Source organism: Gasterosteus aculeatus, chromosome 9 (assembly GCF_964276395.1).
Source record: "Gasterosteus aculeatus chromosome 9, fGasAcu3.hap1.1, whole genome shotgun sequence".
NCBI classification, from domain to species: domain Eukaryota; kingdom Metazoa; phylum Chordata; class Actinopteri; order Perciformes; family Gasterosteidae; genus Gasterosteus; species Gasterosteus aculeatus.
The window spans coordinates 9,841,760-9,861,622 of NC_135696.1; the positions used below are offsets into that span (position 1 = coordinate 9,841,760).

The 19,863-nt window shown below is 44.9% G+C and overlaps 1 protein-coding gene across 3 annotated transcripts in view; it reads right to left on the reverse strand.

Annotated features, from left to right (window-relative positions):
• Positions 1 to 19,863, reverse strand: part of LOC120824562 (phospholipid-transporting ATPase ABCA1-like) — a 33,830-nt gene that overhangs the window by 2,916 nt on the left and 11,051 nt on the right. For all 3 annotated transcript variants that reach the window (XM_040185435.2, XM_078080506.1, XM_078080505.1), the window contains exons 6-47: positions 19,599 to 19,720; positions 17,599 to 17,790; positions 15,989 to 16,078; positions 12,611 to 12,854; positions 12,347 to 12,486; positions 12,151 to 12,267; positions 10,766 to 10,960; positions 9,786 to 9,994; positions 9,525 to 9,701; positions 9,213 to 9,435; positions 8,771 to 8,992; positions 8,446 to 8,650; positions 8,219 to 8,332; positions 7,913 to 8,087; positions 7,664 to 7,795; positions 7,429 to 7,568; positions 7,176 to 7,313; positions 6,847 to 7,076; positions 6,671 to 6,743; positions 6,346 to 6,548; positions 6,157 to 6,208; positions 5,914 to 6,018; positions 5,479 to 5,627; positions 5,209 to 5,333; positions 4,628 to 4,726; positions 4,285 to 4,474; positions 4,085 to 4,179; positions 3,959 to 3,991; positions 3,744 to 3,849; positions 3,509 to 3,583; positions 3,006 to 3,175; positions 2,730 to 2,907; positions 2,478 to 2,593; positions 2,234 to 2,378; positions 1,930 to 2,053; positions 1,695 to 1,824; positions 1,383 to 1,566; positions 1,192 to 1,298; positions 834 to 975; positions 458 to 592; positions 273 to 376; positions 72 to 164 (exon numbers count right to left, since the gene is read on the reverse strand). In XM_040185435.2, the coding sequence (XP_040041369.2) occupies positions 72 to 164; positions 273 to 376; positions 458 to 592; positions 834 to 975; positions 1,192 to 1,298; positions 1,383 to 1,566; positions 1,695 to 1,824; positions 1,930 to 2,053; positions 2,234 to 2,378; positions 2,478 to 2,593; positions 2,730 to 2,907; positions 3,006 to 3,175; positions 3,509 to 3,583; positions 3,744 to 3,849; positions 3,959 to 3,991; positions 4,085 to 4,179; positions 4,285 to 4,474; positions 4,628 to 4,726; positions 5,209 to 5,333; positions 5,479 to 5,627; positions 5,914 to 6,018; positions 6,157 to 6,208; positions 6,346 to 6,548; positions 6,671 to 6,743; positions 6,847 to 7,076; positions 7,176 to 7,313; positions 7,429 to 7,568; positions 7,664 to 7,795; positions 7,913 to 8,087; positions 8,219 to 8,332; positions 8,446 to 8,650; positions 8,771 to 8,992; positions 9,213 to 9,435; positions 9,525 to 9,701; positions 9,786 to 9,994; positions 10,766 to 10,960; positions 12,151 to 12,267; positions 12,347 to 12,486; positions 12,611 to 12,854; positions 15,989 to 16,078; positions 17,599 to 17,790; positions 19,599 to 19,720 (5,998 nt within the window). The remainder of the gene's footprint in view (positions 1 to 71; positions 165 to 272; positions 377 to 457; positions 593 to 833; positions 976 to 1,191; positions 1,299 to 1,382; positions 1,567 to 1,694; positions 1,825 to 1,929; positions 2,054 to 2,233; positions 2,379 to 2,477; positions 2,594 to 2,729; positions 2,908 to 3,005; positions 3,176 to 3,508; positions 3,584 to 3,743; positions 3,850 to 3,958; positions 3,992 to 4,084; positions 4,180 to 4,284; positions 4,475 to 4,627; positions 4,727 to 5,208; positions 5,334 to 5,478; positions 5,628 to 5,913; positions 6,019 to 6,156; positions 6,209 to 6,345; positions 6,549 to 6,670; positions 6,744 to 6,846; positions 7,077 to 7,175; positions 7,314 to 7,428; positions 7,569 to 7,663; positions 7,796 to 7,912; positions 8,088 to 8,218; positions 8,333 to 8,445; positions 8,651 to 8,770; positions 8,993 to 9,212; positions 9,436 to 9,524; positions 9,702 to 9,785; positions 9,995 to 10,765; positions 10,961 to 12,150; positions 12,268 to 12,346; positions 12,487 to 12,610; positions 12,855 to 15,988; positions 16,079 to 17,598; positions 17,791 to 19,598; positions 19,721 to 19,863) is intronic.

Below are 19,863 nucleotides of genomic sequence, written 5' to 3' on the forward strand. Positions count from 1 at the left end.
CGAAAAGTGAAAAGTGATACTCTTTCATTTCAAGTCTGAGCTTTTGTTAAATTGGCTGTTCGTGTCCTCACCTGTTTTTGAGATGCTGCACACTTCCCAGACAGCGGAATCTGCCGTTGACCATGATGGCCATTCTGGTGCAAAGTGCTTCACACTCCTCCATGCTGGACAGAAACACACACATGGGCACAACTGGTCAGCCATGTTAACAACAAATGTATGTATAGGTCCATTAATTGAGAAGATGTAGTCCAGATGGCGAGTGGTCTAACCTGTGAGAAGTCAGGACTACAGATCGTCCCTCTTTGATGATGCTCAGGATGGCGTTCCACAGAGCACGGCGGGCTTTAGGATCCATGCCTGTTGTCGGTTCATCCTGTAAACAGGAAGCAACAGACACTCAGCTGCTGCTCCGATTTACGCAAAATAACCCAGAAGTAGTTTGTGTTCTACTGACCAGGAAGACTACAGGTGGTCCTCCAATGAGAGCGATGGCAGTAGACAGCTTCCTCATGTTTCCTCCACTGTAGCTGCCGGCTGACTTGTCCACGTACTTGACCAAACCCAGCTTGCGGATGCCCCACTCTGCCACCTGGTGGACAGGATAAGGTTTTCATGAGTGTCCTCCATTTTCTTTTGTACATGCATATTGACTACACGTGATAAGAGTCTATTTTTGTATATTTGTAACACATTTATACACTTAATGCCTCGGTACAAATGGAAAATAATTAGAAAAATAAGAATCCAAAAGTAGAGTTCATATATTATATATTAAAAACCATTACATCATGTGATAATTAATAAAGTCCATGCAGGAGTTGGTCACTGACCTCACAGACTTCCTTCTCAGGCACTCCTCTCAGGATGGCGTAAAACTCAAGGTGCTCTCTGCCGGTCAGCAGGTCGTTGATGGCATCAAACTGAGGACAGTAGCCCATGTTCTGATGCACCTCATTGATCTCTTTTGTTACACTGAAGAGAGATAAACAGGAACGTGAGTAAGTTACATAGAAAGCAAAAAAAAAAAATAGATATTTTTCCCTAAATAATCCTTGTAGTTTGTGTTTTACCACTACTATCTTTATTTAAACTGCTTTGATTACATATTCTTATCTGCCCCCTCGTTGAATAAACAGTATATTGATTATCATACAGATGATTGGATGTATGGGATATTTCCATCATTACCTCTTGCCAGCTAGGAAAGCCTCTCCGCCGGTGACCAGAGAGTCTCCGGTGAGCATTTTAAAGGTGCTGGTTTTCCCGGCCCCATTGACCCCCAGCAGACCGAAGCACTGCAGGATGAGAGGGTATGTTTATGTTCACAGGAGTATTTGACTTTCTTTATGGCCTGCTTTAGAATCACGTCTGTGTCGTACCTCTCCAGGGGGGATGCCAACACACAGTCGGTCCACCGCCGGCTTCTGTTTCCTCCTGTAAATCTTGGTGAGTTGTCGGAGCTCCAGGATGTCAGACTGGCCTCCTCCGCTCAGGATTCTCTGTCGCTCCCTGGCCACGTCCTCATCTTCTTCTACGATAGGTTTCAGATGACTGGTGGATGACCTGCGAGGTCACAGGGAGCAAAGGGAGGAGAGGTCAAAAAAAGGACAGACGGATCTGTTTGTTGCAATGTTTAGGTAATGTGCCATTGGTAAAACTCTAGAGAGATGATTGTTGAATGTTGCGCCCACCTGGCCTTGAAGAAGAAGTGGTACTGAATGAGGACGGTGATGCAGAAGAAGATGACGCCCTCGATGGCCATTGCAAACAGGTTCTTTCCCACCATGTCCCAGGCCAGAGGGGAGCGGAACCGGTTTTCACCTGGAGACACAACCACAACATTCGGGAAAATTAAATTACGACCCTTGTCAAAACAAATCAAGGTACATTCGTGGTAGTCGGTAAAAATGAGTTTGCTGTTATTACCGAATCTCTCCAAAGCGTCTGCCATTGCCTGATTCTTCACCATGTCAATCAGTCCCCTGCCCAGGCAGAAGTGGGGGAAGATGAGGAACACGTTCTTCAGGATGTCGTTGATGCCGCCGATTTCCTTAAGAAGCAACAGAGTGGATATAAACAGTTAATATTCAGTGGTGACGGGTAACTCATTCAATCACTTGTTGAAGGGTTTGCATTCAAAAGCCTCTCCACACCCTCTTGAATCCACAAACAATCAAACTATTGCTCCTCCGACTACGAGAACAAACACAACTTGGGAGACATTATTTACATTGCTTCCAAAGAGCTCCAGCACAAATGTGGAGACGCTGCCGTTGATTCCTATCAGTATGTTAACACTGGTCAGAACCACGTAGGCCGTGCTGGGGATCTTGAAGAAGAACGAGGCCGGGTACATTAGAGGGGTGATTGACCACCTGGGAGGGGGGGAGAAACAAAGATCATTTTGGATTAGCAGAGGTTAAAGAATTACAGAGAGGATAAGCCAAAACAAACCAGGCATGTGTGATGTGTACCCGTAGAACAGCAGCAGCAGCGCCAGCACGGGTAGATTGGTGGAGGAAACGTAGGCGTCTTGTTGGAAACACATGAAGATAATGATGACCAGTGTGGCTGGGACGACGTAGTTACACTGCAAGAAAGAAAGAGGGTGAAAAATGGTATTAAGTTGTCATTTGTATCAAGACAATCATTTCATATTTAGAATTTACTCAATATTATTTGAGCAGTCAAGGGGATCCGGGTCCAGCTCCTCTGAAATGTCTTACCATATCCCAGACAAAGTTGGCCAGCCAATAGAGTAAGGGCTGCACGCCGCTGATGAACTGCATGTGCTTGGCCTTGTTCACTCTCTCTTGGATGAGGAAGACCACAAAACTGGCGGGGACGAATGACATGGCGAAGATCACGCAGATGGAAACCAGCACATCGACCGACGTCGTCATCCTGAGAAACGAAGACGTGACAATGACGGGCGCTGTCTCTTCGGCGGAAAAGGCAGCTGAAATGTCATTGCATCATGAATTCACTCCCGTAATACTCACAGTGCGACCTGCGACAGCTGCTCCTTGGTGAGGTTCAGCGGGTGGTTGGAGGCAGAGATGCCAAACTTTGCGGGGTCCTGGTCGTGTTTCAAACTCGCCCGCAGGATGCCGTTGTTCATCACGTTGAGGAAGGAACCGATGCTGTGCCAGCCTTTGTTGTTGAACCAGATCTGGAAACAGAGAGGCTTGTTAGATTCTGGAACAGGGGGTCTGAAAGTATATTTTAGATCAGTCTGCAGGAGACTGAACATTACGTGTTTGTAAAGAACCCCATACAACTCTCTTCCTCGTATACAGGTTTTCCCCTCTGCTCTCTTTCCTCAGAGCTTATTTTATTCACTTATTGTTTTTTTTAACTCCCGGCACTTTCTATTCGTTTTTTTGGTGGTTGAATCTCATTCCATTAGCTGCCGGATATTGTAATATAATTTGAAGAGGGAGGTCGAAGGTAAATCACAGAGCCTTGTGTGTGTGTGTGTGTGTGTGTGTGTGTGTGTACTAACCTTAACATTATTCTTGGTGTCTAACCCTTGTATAAAACTGGAGAGACTGTGAAAGAAACGATCTGCTGCAGTTCCCTGGAGGGTGAGAGAGAGAGAAAGTCTTCCTTAGCACACGGATTAACTCTTAACGTTCAAACCACAGATCGTATATAGAAACTTAGACACATTTACATCATTATTGTGTGCTGGTGCATTAGTGCAGTGTGTAAAACAGTATTGTAATGAAATGTCTTACTCTCTCCAGACGGAAACGCCTCCTCAGCTGAGTGATGGCATCATCGATTTCGTCGCTGTGAGACGTGAGCTGAGAACTCCTGGCGCCCAACGAGAATCCACCGTATCTGTGTAGATCACAATCGTTTGAATATGTGCCGAGGACACAGCAGAGAGGCACTTGGTTCAATATTGACCCCCCGATTACTTCAAGATGGAACGTGTCTGATAACGTACCTGAACTCGTTGACCCAAATCTTGTTCTTCAGGCTGAAACAGATGATTTATTTTATATTTATAATGAAATTACAGATAATACAATGAATCAGGAATGAAAACAAACAAATGTAAGTGGGTTGTTACCTTTTGCCAATGATCTGCGCGTAGGTTTTAACCAGATAGTCAGAGATGTTTCTGCCAGTCAGATTCTGAAGGGTGTCTGTGTCGCTGATTTTCATCTGTAAACACAAAAAGAAGATACAAAATTAACATTAGTTCTCCGCGTGTGTATTTGGTGAGTTCCTTTGTCATTTCTGGTTGATTCAATTTTTGGTGTCGCGAACCTGAGGTGGTGGAAGTCCTCCGGCGCCAGCAGGACACTCGGGAAGCATCTTCTTGCGTCCTCCACAGCTGCACTCGCACAGGGGAGACGGATTCTCCATGGACCAGTTGCCATTGTTGAACATGTCCGTCACACTTTGAGGGACGTCCGTGAGCGACCACTCATCCTCCGCCGCTGTGCAGGGAGAGTCCCTGGAGCACACGGTGAGAAGTCAGATCTCCATCTGATGCGTATCTATGAACTACAGTATTTGTGTTTTTGCTAAAAACTACCAGCAGATCATCTGTAGATCTATGCATTTTTATTTTCCTTAATGAATGTTTTCTTTTTTTCTTCAAACTCACAGTATGGGCTGTCCTTCCATGCAGCGCGTTCCAAATCCTGGGCTTTCAGTCAGAGCTTTATGTAGATTGCTGATGTGAGGGTCCTCAGGTATGTCATTGCTACAAGCACACAGAGGACTTGCCTTTAATATCACTAATTCACTTCATTAAGATGGAAATAAACAAACAATTTCTCAGTTGCCCAGCTGCTATTATTGTGTTGAGACTGGAGAAAGGTGCGATATATTAATAAGAGATTGAAGAGTTATGAATTTTGGACACCACAACTCTCAACTCAAACTCAGAAATGACGAAAAATGCTGTTTAAAGCGCAAATGTCAGCAGTTGCAGAGTTCAAAACATTGAAACGTTGCGCAAGCCTTAGTGTAGTTAGGTCAACTTTTACAATATTAATGAGTTCTCCACTTTGTAGATGGGAATAAAATGTTACTTTCAGAAGTGTTCTTTTTTTACTATAAAAAGAGAATTCTTTGATTCAGGTGAGTTGAAGCTTAAAAAGTAAAGAATATGCAGAAACTAAAGATACATTAATGAAAAGGAGGACTACGGCATTTTTCCAGACAAAAAGAATGGTATCTCACCTGATGAAGGTAAACTGCTCCCCATACATGCTGTGATCCAGAGTCAGACTTGGGTATTTTCCAAACGGAGGGACAATCAGGCTGAAGACCAGCGCGATGCACACAAACACCGCCGGGAGAACAATCTGAAAAATCACATCGTGGCAATTGGTCACAACGGACACACCTGAAAAGTACTGCTTCACTCTCCAAGGCCTGGGATTGTTATGGAAGACCATACTGGCTACCTGTTTATTAACAGCATTTGCAATGAAAGTAGCATTAGCGTACCTGAGCAAAGAAGCCTTTCCTGGAGCGTCGAGCGTAGAGGAAACGTTTCCAGAGGAGTGCAACAAACTGCTGTCTCTTCAGACTCCAGCCTTTGACCTGGTACGAGCCTTTGCCATCCGACCCGCTGAGCCAGTCGGTCTCTCTGGATTCTGAACACAGAAGACACAATACCCATGAGCAAACGCTAGTTGTCTGTGTCCAAAAATTCTAAAGAGTTCTAAAAGCAATGCCTGCAATGGCAATTTCACGAGCACAAAGCAACACTTTGTTTAGTTACAGAAACTCCATCAGAATCTGGAATGTGATTTTTGTTTCCTAATTTTCTAGATACATTTTTGGTTAAATACAATTATAGGTGCAAACAAAAAGCAAAAGCGACAATACTGTTGCTATCATTGCACTGCATGCTGGGTAGTGCAGTTCTACCTGACTCACCTTCAGAGTCGTTGAATTCAAACTCGTCCTCAGTAAACGGCTTCAGGCAGCTCTGGTGGTCTCCAAATGCGTGATGGCGACGAGTCCTGGTCGGCACGACTCCGTCTGCAGCCACAAGAGGACCATTGGTTTACTATTGAGGATCAAGTCTTCTCTTTTGTGTAAAGACAACCCAATCTAAAGTAGTGATACTGCTAATCTACGTCAAAAAACAGGGTTGTAACAATGAATCAGAAATCTTACCTGAGAGCTCAACAGCGTCTACGCCGCTGTCCTCAGCCACTTTCAAGAAGATCTGCAGAGTTGAAAGACACATGCTTTAAACATTGGCATTACAACAAATTAAACGCCCACACCATCTTTATGGGTTTTCTCAATTTTATTCTATTTTCAATGAATATGAAAGGCCCACAGAGACCAGCGGTTCCTTACCTCCTCCAGGGTGGTATCAGATATTCCATAGCTGGATATCCCCAGGTCGGTAAGTCGGTCATCCAGCTCGTGGAAGAGCTCTACAAAGGCTCCGTCTTTAGCCGACTGGTAGGGCAAGATATAGGTGATTTCATGGCCAACGTCCTCAACCAGACGTGCCTCGTGGACATGCTTGAATATCAGGTTGGAGATGAGGGACACATCTGTAGTGAAAGAGGGCGTAAGAGGGAACGATGAAACACAAACATCTTGTATGCTTAAAAGTTAATTTTGCGGGAATACAACTGTCCGCCTTTAAAGTATCCGAACGGATGTCTGTTCTCACCGATAGTGGTGGTTTCACTCTCTGGTTCGCTGCCCAGACCAGCATCTGAACTGCTCTCTGACACGGTGTCATCCTGAACCGAACACAAAGAGAGCAAAGAGTTTAAAAGAGTTTTTTAAGTTAAAAACGATGCAAAGCAGAAAACTTCTCCTCGTATCATTTTTTTTCTCTCTGACCTTCTCGGCTTTCTTGATGTAGGAGACGGTGCTGGCAGAATTCCTGCAGGACTGAAGAGTCAAGTCGTAGTCTCTCTTGACCAGGGTCAGGTAGTAGCCTGTGCCCAGTTGGGTCTTCAGGAAGAGCGAGGAGCCCACGCAGCACAGCTTCCCGTGAGAAATGATGGCGATGCGGTCGCCCAGGATGTCGGCCTCGTCCATGTGATGAGTGGACAGGATGATGGTGCGGCCTGATGAGGAACAGAGGGACAAATTCAAATAACCATCCGCAGAATTCTAAATGAGGTGAGCGCAACGTGTTACTGTTACGGTCCGTTGTAGTCGTGTACCTGGTCTGTATTTCAGCAGCAGGTCCCAGATGCCTCTGCGTGCGTAGGGGTCGACGCCGGCGGTAGGTTCATCCAGGATCACAACTTTTGAGCCACCAACAAAAGCCAGGGCCACCGAAAGTTTCCTCTGCATCCCTCCTACAAAGACAACAAGGACACAACAACATTAGTAAAACGACTCTCAAAAGGAAAATCGGTAGGACATGACCTGAGAAACAACTTAAAGGTTAAAGAACTTATTAATCAAACTGACCGGAGAGCGTGTTGGTGCAGGAGTGCCGTTTGTGAGGCAGTCCGACATCGTTTACAATTTGTTCCATCTCAGCCTTCACCTTCTCCTCCGGCAGGCCCTTCAGACGGGCGTAGAACCAGATGTGTTCCTCCACTGTCAGCCTGGGTTACAGCCGAGCAACAGCAAATCAATCAGTTACCGAATTCAGAATGCCGCAAGCGTGCGTTAAACTCAGTCCTCGTTTCTGTATACGTACATGCTGAAAAGCACGTTGTGCTGGGGGCAGACGCCCAGATTCTGCCGGATGGTGCTGAGTTCACTGCGGATGTCCTTGCCGTGGATATAGGCTGTGCCAGATGTGGGTGGGAACAACCCCGTCAGGATTGACCTATCAGACAGCAGGGAGACATGGCAAAATCCCCAATCAATTGCCGCCTTAACTAAGCAGATTTACCTTTTCAGCTTGTTTATAAATGAACTACAGACCATGTGTGTATAATCTTACATGGTTGTGGTTTTGCCAGCTCCGTTGTGGCCGAGAAAGGAGGTAATTTGTCCCTCATAGAACCTTAGGGACAGTCCGTCTACGGCCAGTTTTTTTCCATGGCTGTAGACCTTCACCAGGTTCTGGATGTAAACACCTGGCTCGATGTGGCTTGGCTCCTCCTCAATACACACAGCTGTGAATAAAAGCAAAGGCAAGGATGACAGCGTTTCATTTATGACATTCGTGAGGTTTAATTGGACATTTAAAACTTTTTCTTTTGACGGTAAACAGAAAGACGGATAGCAATGGCGGAGGGATTTGTACCTTCTGCGTTGCCCTTCTTTGACAGAGGGGTGGAGATGTTCGTTTTCTCGTTCTCTCCGCACCAGTACGACTTAGTGAAAGGGAAGTACCACGGCCTGGGGATCCCATACTGACCTGCAAGAGCGTGACATTTTTTAGACCATACAGCCCAAACTATTTAACTGCAGATCATTGATGGAGCACATTACACAGTAAATACACAATGGGAAGCCACATCAAAGACTCACCAGGAAAAACCGATTCGATGTACCAGGTCATTACTCCGTACAGCACGGCGTCAAACAGCATGAGGGAGATGGAGGTGGTCAGGTTGTAGCTGTCCTCCTCCAAAGGGCTGGCCAGCAGGTTCGACCACTGGATGCCCACCCCTTGCTCCTCAAACAGGGCAAAGTATTCACAGCCGAAACCAAAGGCCACAGGAGACAGCAGACTCTGTGAGGAGAAGAAGAAAGAAGCCGGAGTTTAGCAGAGCGACAGAAAAACAGCTGGAAACAAGCGCTCAACACATGCTGCATGTATTCATGTGCCCTATTAAATGTATTTCACACGCACCACGATAAGCTTTGCTCCAAAGCCTATGTAGTCTTGCCAGGCGACACACAGCACGTAGGGCAGGTAGAGCGTGAAGTATATGATGCCCCCGCAGGCAGCTGCCAGGTTGGCCCGAGAGAACAGAGTGCTGATAAGGAAACACTGCATGATGGTAACAATGCCGAAGGATCCCAGGAAAAGAAACACCACGCCCGGGTCACTGTATGGCAGCAGGTTTCCCATCTAGAAAAGGGCGGAAGGGGCGGAGAAAATAAATGGTTACATGGTAAACAGTTTTCCAGTTACAATGTTATACCACTTTCTAGACGATGACGTGACTTTCAAATCAAATGTAATGACAACAGCTCGGAACAGCTTGATTTTCTACAAGCTGCTGACCGCAGGACGACAGGATGACAAAGTGTGGTCACACGTGTACGTGCGTGTCCTCGGCAACACTAACCTTCAATAGTACCACCAACAAGGCGGCGCTGATGAGGAGCGGGATCAAGCTGCTGATGAACCAGCTGAGCCACAGGGTGCCGTTGTTCAGACCCATAATCCTCATGGTCTCTTTGAGCCGGGCCTCCTTCTCGTACACCACGCCCTTGATGATAATGGCAACCGAGTACATCCACGCCAGGGTCATGAAGAGAGGCATGGAACGACTCATCACCCGCAAGAACCTGAAGAAAAAAAAAAAAAAAGAGTGAATTTTTGCTATGCAGGTTTTAAACTAAAGTTGCAATTATTCTCCTATACTCGCTGCACTTACATGTCATCCACAAAGCAGGGGTAGGGCATCTGCTGAATGTAGATGCCCGTCTTCTCCTTGGTGCCGGTGATGGCTCTGATGATTCCGTGTTCGATGACATCCTGCAGGTAAGAAAATCCGCCCCAGATATACCGAAGGTCCTCGAAGGGGTCTGCCCTGGGACCGGGGTCCCAATAGCTGCAGAGCAAAAAGGACAATCAGTTAGCTCATGGAAAAAAAAGGGGTCTGTAATTTGATAAAAGATGTGACGCAGCTTCTTACCCGTCTTTAATCTTGTTGGTCCTCTCCACGTTATCAATGTCCATGCGGATCTTATAGTTGACATTGGGGGGCAGGTCAGTGCTGTTGCTATGGCTGATGTCAGGAAACACAATTCCAGCCCAGAACTTTTGGTTGTTCAGAAGACCCATGGACTTGTTGACCAGTCTCTCCTCGTTAGCTACTGGCTCCAGCTTGTCCAGGTTCACACACTGAAAGGTAGAGAGAGGGGTTTACGGCACATTGTACTCTGTATAGGAAGGAAGTACCATTAGCATGAGGTGTTGTGGGGTCTTAAATGGTGCATGAAGGTCTTTGTCACACAGTTAAATAAGGATGGAAAAACTTGTGTGCAATGACTGCGAGATGAAAAATACAGCCTGAGGATCCACCAAGTATGACTGTTGATGGTTGTGTGAGGCCTTAAGAGTTTTAGGTCATTGTCACTGAACCTAATTTCATTGGACTCTCAATGACAAAATTCCCTGACATGGATACACAAGTCAATAATTAACTAAGGAACAAACATTGATTAACATCTGGCCGGAGTTAAGGGGTGGTTGTTGATCGCTTAAGGCTCAGCTATACTGACCCGAAACGCAGGCACAGTGACAAATTCAGCATGACAATGTTCTGATTTGGTGAATGAAGGATGGTGAAAGAACATTTGATTTTAAAGCTTTTAATAGGTGCTCCAGGTTCTAAATGCAGTTCATAGCGAATCAAAAAAACATTGGAGTAATTGAAAAATTTGTAGTGCGATCACTATTGGTCACTTTGCATTTGTCTATGACCTAAAGGGAACAGCTGCTGTAACGTCAATGCAAATATGAAAAACAAGGACGGCTACACAGCATTAAAATCTCACGGGTCCACAACGCAGACTGAACTTGCCGAAAACCTCATCACGCTCTTCAGGCCTCTTCTATTAAAGTCAAGCTGGGTTTGGTATTTTACACCAAGAACATGTTTCCTGCACTAACCTCCATGAAGCGCGAGATGGTCTGTATAGCTTGGTCGGTCTCATTGAAGACGTCTCTCCAGGTGTAGGCGGATCCCGCAGGTCTTTGGTCCTCTGAGACCTTCATCAGGAAGGCCGACACGTCTGACACTCGCCACTCCGTCCCAGCGAGCTGGGCATTGAAGAACCACGCGCTGGCGTTATTCTGAAGCAGCGTCTGCAAAGAGGATGGTTCATATTGTTTATTTCAGTCTTGACACGATATAACAAATCAAAAATATTATATTATCCGATGAACATTTACAGGTAGCTTCTGTCATGGTACTTCCATTTTTAACCTACTTTTCTTGGAGCTGTAAATGATGTGTGAAACAGACTTTAATATTACTGTGTGTGTGTCGGTGTGTGTCTGTTTGTGTGGCTTGTGACCTATTTTACTATCGTTAGATGTGATCTGTGCTCCAGGCTTCTCTTAAAATTCCACCGTGCCAATCACCAACAAGCATTTTCCTGTTTCCCTGACAGAGATAACTATTACATGAAAGACAGACTCTAAATAGAGGAGACAGCCATCTAATCCAATAATAAGAAAAATAAACCACAATAATATACAATGGTTAGACCGTTTCAATATAATTGTAAAATAACATTTAAATGAATGTTAAGTGAATGGTAAATGTATGAAACTATTTCAAACTAATGTATCAATGTCATGTTTTGAAAATGTTAGTTAGATACTCAAAAAAAATCTTATTTGTGAAGATTATTTTACAGTATTAACCTTCGCCACTAGGTGGAAGTGGTGCTGCAATTAACAAATGGAGTTGTGGCAAAGAAGCCGTGAAAAAAACCTGAACGAGCCACGTTATGAACTATACAAATCAGACTGTAGAGCAGCTGAAATTTGCTGATTTGATCTGTTCTGAGATCACAAATTGCATCGAGACGGAGTGACAACAAATTGTTCAAAATAAAGACAACCTTTGTTTTGTCCTTTTGTTTTATGGCTTCACACTGCCGACCATAATGAAAATCCCTCCGTGCTTTATCTGGTGTCATAGAGGTGCGAGACTGAACTCGTTGGCCCTTTCGGGTGAATTCATTGTCCGTCTGCACATTACTCTCTCGTTAGTTTGTAGTTTCCCCTCTCGCTCCGAGACTACGAGTCAACCTGAGGAATCCGCGAGAGGATAATGGATCCGACGTGGAGGGTTGAATATCTGTTAATATACAGCCCCATACAACGGCAGAATGGTTGATGGACTCTACGGAAGCTCCAATGTGGTCCTTCACATCAAACAGACGATTATTCCTAGAGATGTACAGATTACAGTCTGAAACGGCCTCACATAAACAGGACGAGGACTGAGAACACGCACACACGTGTGTGTTGGTCATCCCACTCACCCGGACCATGTCCATTTCCTCGCCATTCTCCAAGAAGTTCCACACTTTGGGCTTCATCTCCTCCCACATGCCTCCAAGGTCCCGCAGCACACCGAACTCCTGGAATGTCTTATTAACCTGCAAAACACGCTTAGTTTTATTCCATGGTGGTTCATTCGGGATTCTGGCGGTGTTCACAGAGGCCTTTTTTTCTTACCTCATGGATGATTCTCTGTGTGGCCGGAGTATCTGGGGTGTACAGGATCTTCCCCATGAGCAGAGGCTTCAGAGCTCTCCAAATCATCCTGGAAATGGGGCTGGACTCCAGGCTCCTCATCATGTTGTTACAATAGGGAGCTGGAAAACAAACACACATCTGGAGTTACAGACCTGGTCCGTCTTCCGTGACGAATGGTAAATTGGCAAGTAATCTGTGATGGAAATACAAAATGGGGTTGTTTCCGGTGGTTTGGAGACTCACTGGAGGAGTTGTCGTAAGCTGCGAGGGGATCACTGTCGCTGTCGTTGCCGTGGTTTCCAAACAGGGCCTTGTAGTTGTTGTCCTCGTACCAGTTGAGAGACTTGATTTTAAGGCCGCCGCCCTCGGGGTGTCCGCAGACGATGCGGGACACAGCCTGGTACATCTGGTTTGGAGAGCCTGTGGCATTTTCAGTTAGATAGAGGATCTCCCGGCGCATGTCCTTCCAACTTTTTATACTGGCAAGCTGGAGGGAGAGACACGAACAGAACCGTTAGCATGATAAACACTGAAATCACTAAAAAACTTTGACTAGATCGGGGTAAATACACACACCCAAGACCCTTAAAGCACATTTTAGGTGAAGAATATAGCCTTTAAACCACATACAAGCTAATACAATTAGCAGATAATTATTTTGTTGTGAGAATTTGCTCGTATCTGTAAAGTGAGTCCTGGATGACAGAACAAGGTGTCTGTGTACCGTTTGTGAGTTGGCTGAATGTAATGTCTGCCGTATCTGCTCCATGTGTCGCCACATTTTTGTTCAAACTCGCCGTGTACATAGTTCTTCCTTTGGGGTATCTCATGTGTCTCATGTACAGTAACTCACAGTGTGAGGAGAGTTAATATGACACATCACCTGTAACAACAGAGTGTGTTTGTGCGCGTGTGCGTGCGTGTGAAACAGTGGGCATATGGTCATGAAATGTCTTAAAGTGTATTTTTGTGTATTTTCAGGTTTCACGTCTCCACTCTACAGATGTTTTTTTTAATTGCAAACTTCTTAATGCTAGAGGCTTGGGGGCAGTGCAGTACAGTCTTGCCTTGTTATCACAAAGCTAAATAATTGCATAGCTACTCCTCAGATACTTTAACAGTCCTATTATACTCCAGTAGAAAAGGTTTTATTTCCTTGTGTAAGACATTGGCACAAGCTTTAACATAAAATGTTGTGAAAACATTTTGGTTCACACTGAGGTGACTACAGGCCAAGAAACAAGTTGCAATAAGTTCCCACAAACTGGTCAACTGCACACGTGTCACGTCACCAGCTCGTGACTGGGAAGGAATGCACGCTGCGTCTTGTTTTTTCTGTTAAACAAAGGCGATGGGCGAGAGCAGAGGGGGCCGCAGCGCGAAAGGCCGGGGGGGGGGGGGCGACGATTAGCTGAAGCTCTGCGTGTGAAGGACGGGGGCTGAGAATATCACACCTTTTTCCCAAGGTGAATACGGGAGGAGGTCGAACAAAGATGATAGACGCCGGGGGAACAAAGAAAGAAAGGTAGAGCATGGGAGACTGCAGCCAAGCAGGAGGTGGAAACGAGCGCCGGAGGCGCAAGAACAAAGAGAGGTCACTATCGGTCGTTCTCCTAATGGGCAAACTTCTATGTGTGTCTACAGTTGTTACTGTGTACACACTCAGACACAAATAGAGCCCCAGCCACATTAATGGATGGACACGTTTCAGGACAAATGTTTTCTCTGTTTGCATTTTAAATAAACCGTCCAGTCTGCTGCGTGTGATTGTTATTCTGGTCCATCAACAAGATATTCAACACGGTTTTCCGATAAAGTGAAAGTGTAACTGAGAGATCTGTTGCGTCTCAGATCATTGTCACACACACACGCACATACAAACGCACACAAGCACTCTCTCAGATCGTTCTGTGTGTAGTTGCTTTGCAGCCACATCAAACCGCCTCCTTCCTGTTCTTTCACAGGCAAAGAACTGGATGCAATGATGTGTGTGTGTGTGTGTGTGTGTTGGGCTGGGTGCACATCTGAGTCTTTCTGTAAGTCGCGATCTTGTAAAGCTGTCTAGTGTTTGTCAATGGATTGACAGGGTCTCGGGGTGGGCATATGCATCTGTCACGCTGCCACAGGCTACAGACGCTACAGAAACAACGACCGACCTCAGCCTCCATTTTGTTCCTTTTTTCTTACTATTGTGTGTGAGCTGTGCAAGTGGGTCGGCCTGTTTGAGTGCGAATTAATTTTCCCTGCGCAGGAAACGCCTTTGTGTGACTGAATATCATGTATTTTCCCTCAAGATGATTACGATGTTAAGTTGAGTAACTAGGTGACACACACACACACACACACACACACAAAGTAACCTGGTAGCAGAGGCTGTGTGAGGTTACTAAAGTTCAAGTTTCCGTTCCAGCGCACAGCTATTTAGACCAGAGCAGCGCAGTTATAGAGTTATAGAAAAAGATATGTTAGATGTATTTTAACTACATTAAACCCGGTTTACGGCCTGAATATTCTCCAACGTCAGAGCAGGATGAGTTTGTTTTGGGCCCAGTCCTGCTTGATTGAACAATGGTAAATAAAATAAAAACAATACATACATCACATGTCTTTTGTATTCTGACCATACAAGGGGAGACAGCGAAATTGAGAGATTTTGATGTGGTAGATTTCTACGTGATTGCGGGTTACGGTTTTATTTCACCACCACTGATAAATGAAGAGTTCATTATAAGACGATGTCATTGTTTGGGAATGAGTGGAGTCCAGATTATTAGGAGTTCAAGTCCCTGCACTTCCAGCCTCCTGAGCTAAATAAAATAATCTACTTACAGACAGAGAAAAGGGCAAAGGACTATAAAGGCAACCAGTTATGATTTAGTAACCATTCAAGAGCATGGCTGGCTGTTGGGCAATATCGGAAATATTGGAAATTGAAAATCTTTCTCCATTCCAGCAGCTCCGACTCGTCTTCATCCGCTTTGTTCTGGTGTGTGTGTGTCACGTCATAATTTTATCCTCTCAGATATTTGTTTGAACTTGACATAACTGGCATATGAATCATTGAGTTATGACTAAAAATGATTTTTTTGCGATCTCAGAGACTTTCAACCGCCACGATCGGTTCATCCTTCAGGGCGTTTGAGATTCCTTCTCAGCGTACACTGAGGGTATCATGTTCAACAAAATGGGAAGAATCAAGACGAAAGCAGAATAAGCCCACGGTGGGAGAACAAAGCCTCTTTTAACATGGCTGAATGGTAAAATAAAAGACTCATGTGGACACATAATGGCTGCCGGAACTTCCTCCAAGACTTTTTGTAACTTTTACGTAAGGATGACCTGCTTTGTATGGCATTCCGAGAATCCGCGTGTGCAGGCATATATTTGTTTACACTGCCAATATTTCCCTGACTCTTACTGCCCCGACTTGCAGCAACTACATGATGTGACCTGTGTGTAAATAAATTACTTCACTGAGAGATCGTTCTAGGTAAGAATTGATTTGACATGTTGCTGCAGGAGGCTGAACTTTGGAAGTAAATATTTCAGGAGTCATCTTTGTAAAAGTGTTTAAGTTGTGTGTGTGTGTGTGTGTGTGTGTGTGTGTGTGTGTGTATCTACCTCCACGGCCAGTGCTCCCAGGCTCTCCAGAAGATTGTCGGTTGCAGCTGAGACTTCCTGAACGACTTTGGGGTCTGACCTCACATCCTTCTGTTGACAGAAAAGGGCATCTTCACTAATCAGCTTTTTACACTTTTGGTTCCTATGCACAATAAACAAAACCTAAAAACGCCACATGCAATGTGTTAAACATGAAATATGTTTTTTTTAATCTATTCATTGATTGTCATTTATTGTATTTTAAAGTATTATTTATGATGATTGTTACTGCATTAACAGTTGTATTATATTTCATGTTCTATTCATTTCCACACTTTAGAATTAGAGGGGGTGAGTAAGGGAGAAATGGGAGATAAAGAATAACCACAAGATTGGGGTCAAAGGTGATAGGAGAGGGGAGCCGAGAGGGGACAATAGGTCGGAGCAGTTGACTGTTCCCGTCAAAATGTTGTGTGTGTGCGCGCGTGTTTGTTTATGTGTTGCCATCCATCGCACAAAGCTGTCTACGGCTCGACATTCTGTCCCCCGATAAATATCTGTGAAAGGTAAAATCCATCGTGGCTTTTCTGTGCATTCTCAATCTCTCTCATTTGCTCACTGTTTTCTCTTTACTTAACAAGTTCTACCCGTACGCACACACATACACCCACACACAGAGCAACTAATGGCAGAACATTGCATCATGCGAGAGTTCTGCCCCTCACTCTTTTGCACAATTTTGTTTCTTTGAAAAGGACCTTCCATTCCTGCGTCAACATTTGGAGCCAGTGTTCTTAGAATAAAGAGGAAGAGTGAGCTCTGAGGTGATTCCCGTCTGCAGTCGGTAAATAGGATTTCCTTCTTCTATCAAGTGAGCAGCCTTTCTAGTCTCCTCAACAGCGCAGCAGACAGGGCAAGGCTCCGGGTTATTGAGAATTGCTGACTTGATCATGACACCCTTCCGTGGTCTGTCTGTTTCTCCCTCTGCGGAGAAGTCGGCCTCCTAGCAGCACTTTTTTTTTTTTTCTTTTCACCTCTTGTCACATCACCATCGTGACTCATTTTGGTCACGGGTGTGATGGGAAGAGGGCAGGCTGTCCTGTAAGATACAGGCCGGGGAGAGGTGACACCGGACATGGAGGCGGAGGGGAAACAAGTAAAGAAAACAAGGGAGTCCAGAAAGCACAAATTGTTCATAGTAAGCAGAAGAGGTGATGGGATCAGGGATTTACATACGACGGTTAAATATGGGGGTCTCTGTTTTACCCCATACAAACAGTCGCCTTGTCAGATCATATTAGTGTCACCGTCAGCGGCTCCAATTTAGCACAGACAGTAAAAGGACCTCAAAGGCGATTACAATAAGTCTCTTGACAGACCAACCGTGGGATTTAACAAAACATATTCGGTAAACACCCGAGTTGTTCAGTGGAAAACTAAATATTTCAGCTGGTAAAAAACTGAAGAGACAATCCGTCTTCCCCGAAGAATATAGCCACATTCCTTGATCTCAGTTTTAGAGATGGTGAGCGAAACGGCCTCATAACCAACATGGGATCATTTTTGTTAACAATTTGTCATTACCTCTTCATTTAGCTGCTGATTGTGTTTGACTCAACAGATAAACTCACCCAAATGGGTTTGAAAAAGTCCAAATTGGACAGGAAGTGGCTCTGGGCCTGGTCCAGCCAATCCCTGGAGGACTTGCAGATGATTTCTTGAGTCAGACGGGACACGTTGCGGTCGGCGATGTGGACAAACTCCTCCAGGGGCGTTGTGTTACAGAGGTCTCGGAGATGGAAGCCGAAACCTTTAGTCAGCACCTGGATGGAGAAGGGAAAAAAAGCAGCGGGGTTCAGAAAGAGGCAGAGATCATGAGGTCAACATGACAGTAAAGACTTTGAGAGGAGACAAATGTGTCCCACAAGTAAATATTACGGCCGTCAAAATTAATGCGTTAATTTATGAGATAATTGTGGCGGAGATTAATGCGATAAAATATTTTAACCCATAACAGCAGCTTTGTGGGTTGATCCCTGAAACCACGGCGTGCTGTAGTCAGTTAGACAGGAGAGACAGAGACGGAAGATGGACAGAGATTTTTGCATTGGAAGTAAAACAAACAGAGGCGCGACATACAGCGGAGAACTGTGCGGTGGAATTCATCCACGCGTCAAACAGAAGGAGAGGTGAGTGCCCGGAACATGTTGGCTACTTCTACCTCAACATCTACCCTGTGCAAAGTCTGCAGAGGAAATTTCCAAGAAAGAATATACAGAACATCTGATTTAATTAGGGATGCATGTTGCATTATGTATTCACAATGATGAGTTAGTATTGCATTGATATTTGATAAGTAGCACTGTTTGTGTTGGAATACAGAGTACTCTGGGGGGTTGTCTTGACTCTTTAAAGAGCACCCATGAGGGAAAGAAATGTTGAGAATGTCAATGTCAGGGCGGACCGAGGACATTTGGGATAGAAAAGACATCCAAATGAAACTTGAAATGATTCAACACATTTTTGGGGAGAGGAAGCACAGCTGCGTACGTGCAATCGCAGTAACAGAACATCCTTTTTTTCTGGGACATCACAACATTCAAGGACTGGACAGAGCCTCGGTCTTCTTTAAGGGTCAAGATGTTCAGACCTTTGTGTGTGTGTGTGTGTGTGTGTGTGTGTGTGGGAGAGACAGAACAGCGCGAGAGGGGAGGACAATGACATCTCATCTAAATGTCCTTGACCAGTCTGTCTTATTCCATCATGTGTCGTAGTAAACTGCGCACACACACGCACACACTAATGTTTGTTGTCGAAAAAAATAGCAATTGCCTTAGAGAGAATATATATATATTCACAAAGACATTAGAATTATATAAGTAGAGTATCTATTCATGCGCCTGATCCTAATGTCCATCGTCCTAATGTCCAAATACAGAGATAGAGAGAGCGATATCTGGGCGAAAGGAATGGGTAGAAGACAATCTGATGATGTAACGTCAGCTTGTTTTTGAGCCTCTATCTTTGCACGTGAGGGGGGGTGGGGAGAGTAAAATGTGGATGAGCAGTCATGTGACACCAGCCCTCCAATCACAAAGCCGGGATGATGTCATGGAGCTGGTTGGGAGTTGTTGTTGTTGGTGTGTGTGTGTGTGTGTGTGTGTGTGTGTGTGTTTGTATGTTGACAAGATGACAATTGCTCAGGAGGAGAAGACTTGAAAGAGAAAAATGGAAACCAGAAAAAAATGTAGCAACATTTTAAAAAAATTATTGAAAGAACAGCAGAAAAAAATGACATTCAAAAAAAAAAAAAAAGACCAGCTTCCCTTTCTGAGGGACGATAACATGAGGAAGGGAGAGACGAAGAAGCGGCAGGCTTTTGGTGTCCGACAGCGTCTTCACCCATTACCCCCTCGCCCCCAGTGGTCGCTGGGTATTAAGGGCATAGCTGTGCCACGCTAGAGTCGTGCGGCCAAGCCAAGGTCATTGGATTTCTGCCTTCACACTGTGGCCACGCGAGTGCGATTCTCTCATGTGAAAAGGACCGAACAAAAAGGCTTCTCGCGTCATGATCCACATCCTCATGAAAGGATGTGAGAGCAGGGTTTATTATCGAAGGGTAAAGTTCTACCTTCTCCAGATTGACGTCAGCCTCCACTATCTGTTTCAGCGCGTGACGAGGAAGAGAGGCGTTGTGGTGCAGGAAGTGGGAAAGGGTCTCGCTGTCTTGCAAAAAGTCCTTTAGCTTGAAACCTAGAAGAAAAAAAAAACATCCAAGGAGAGAAGCAGTGAGTCAAGCATGAGACACAAAACGCTCTTTGATAAAACATTTGATGGCCGATATAAAACCAGGACTCGCGGCAGTGTTTGATATAATATACATATACACACTCGTT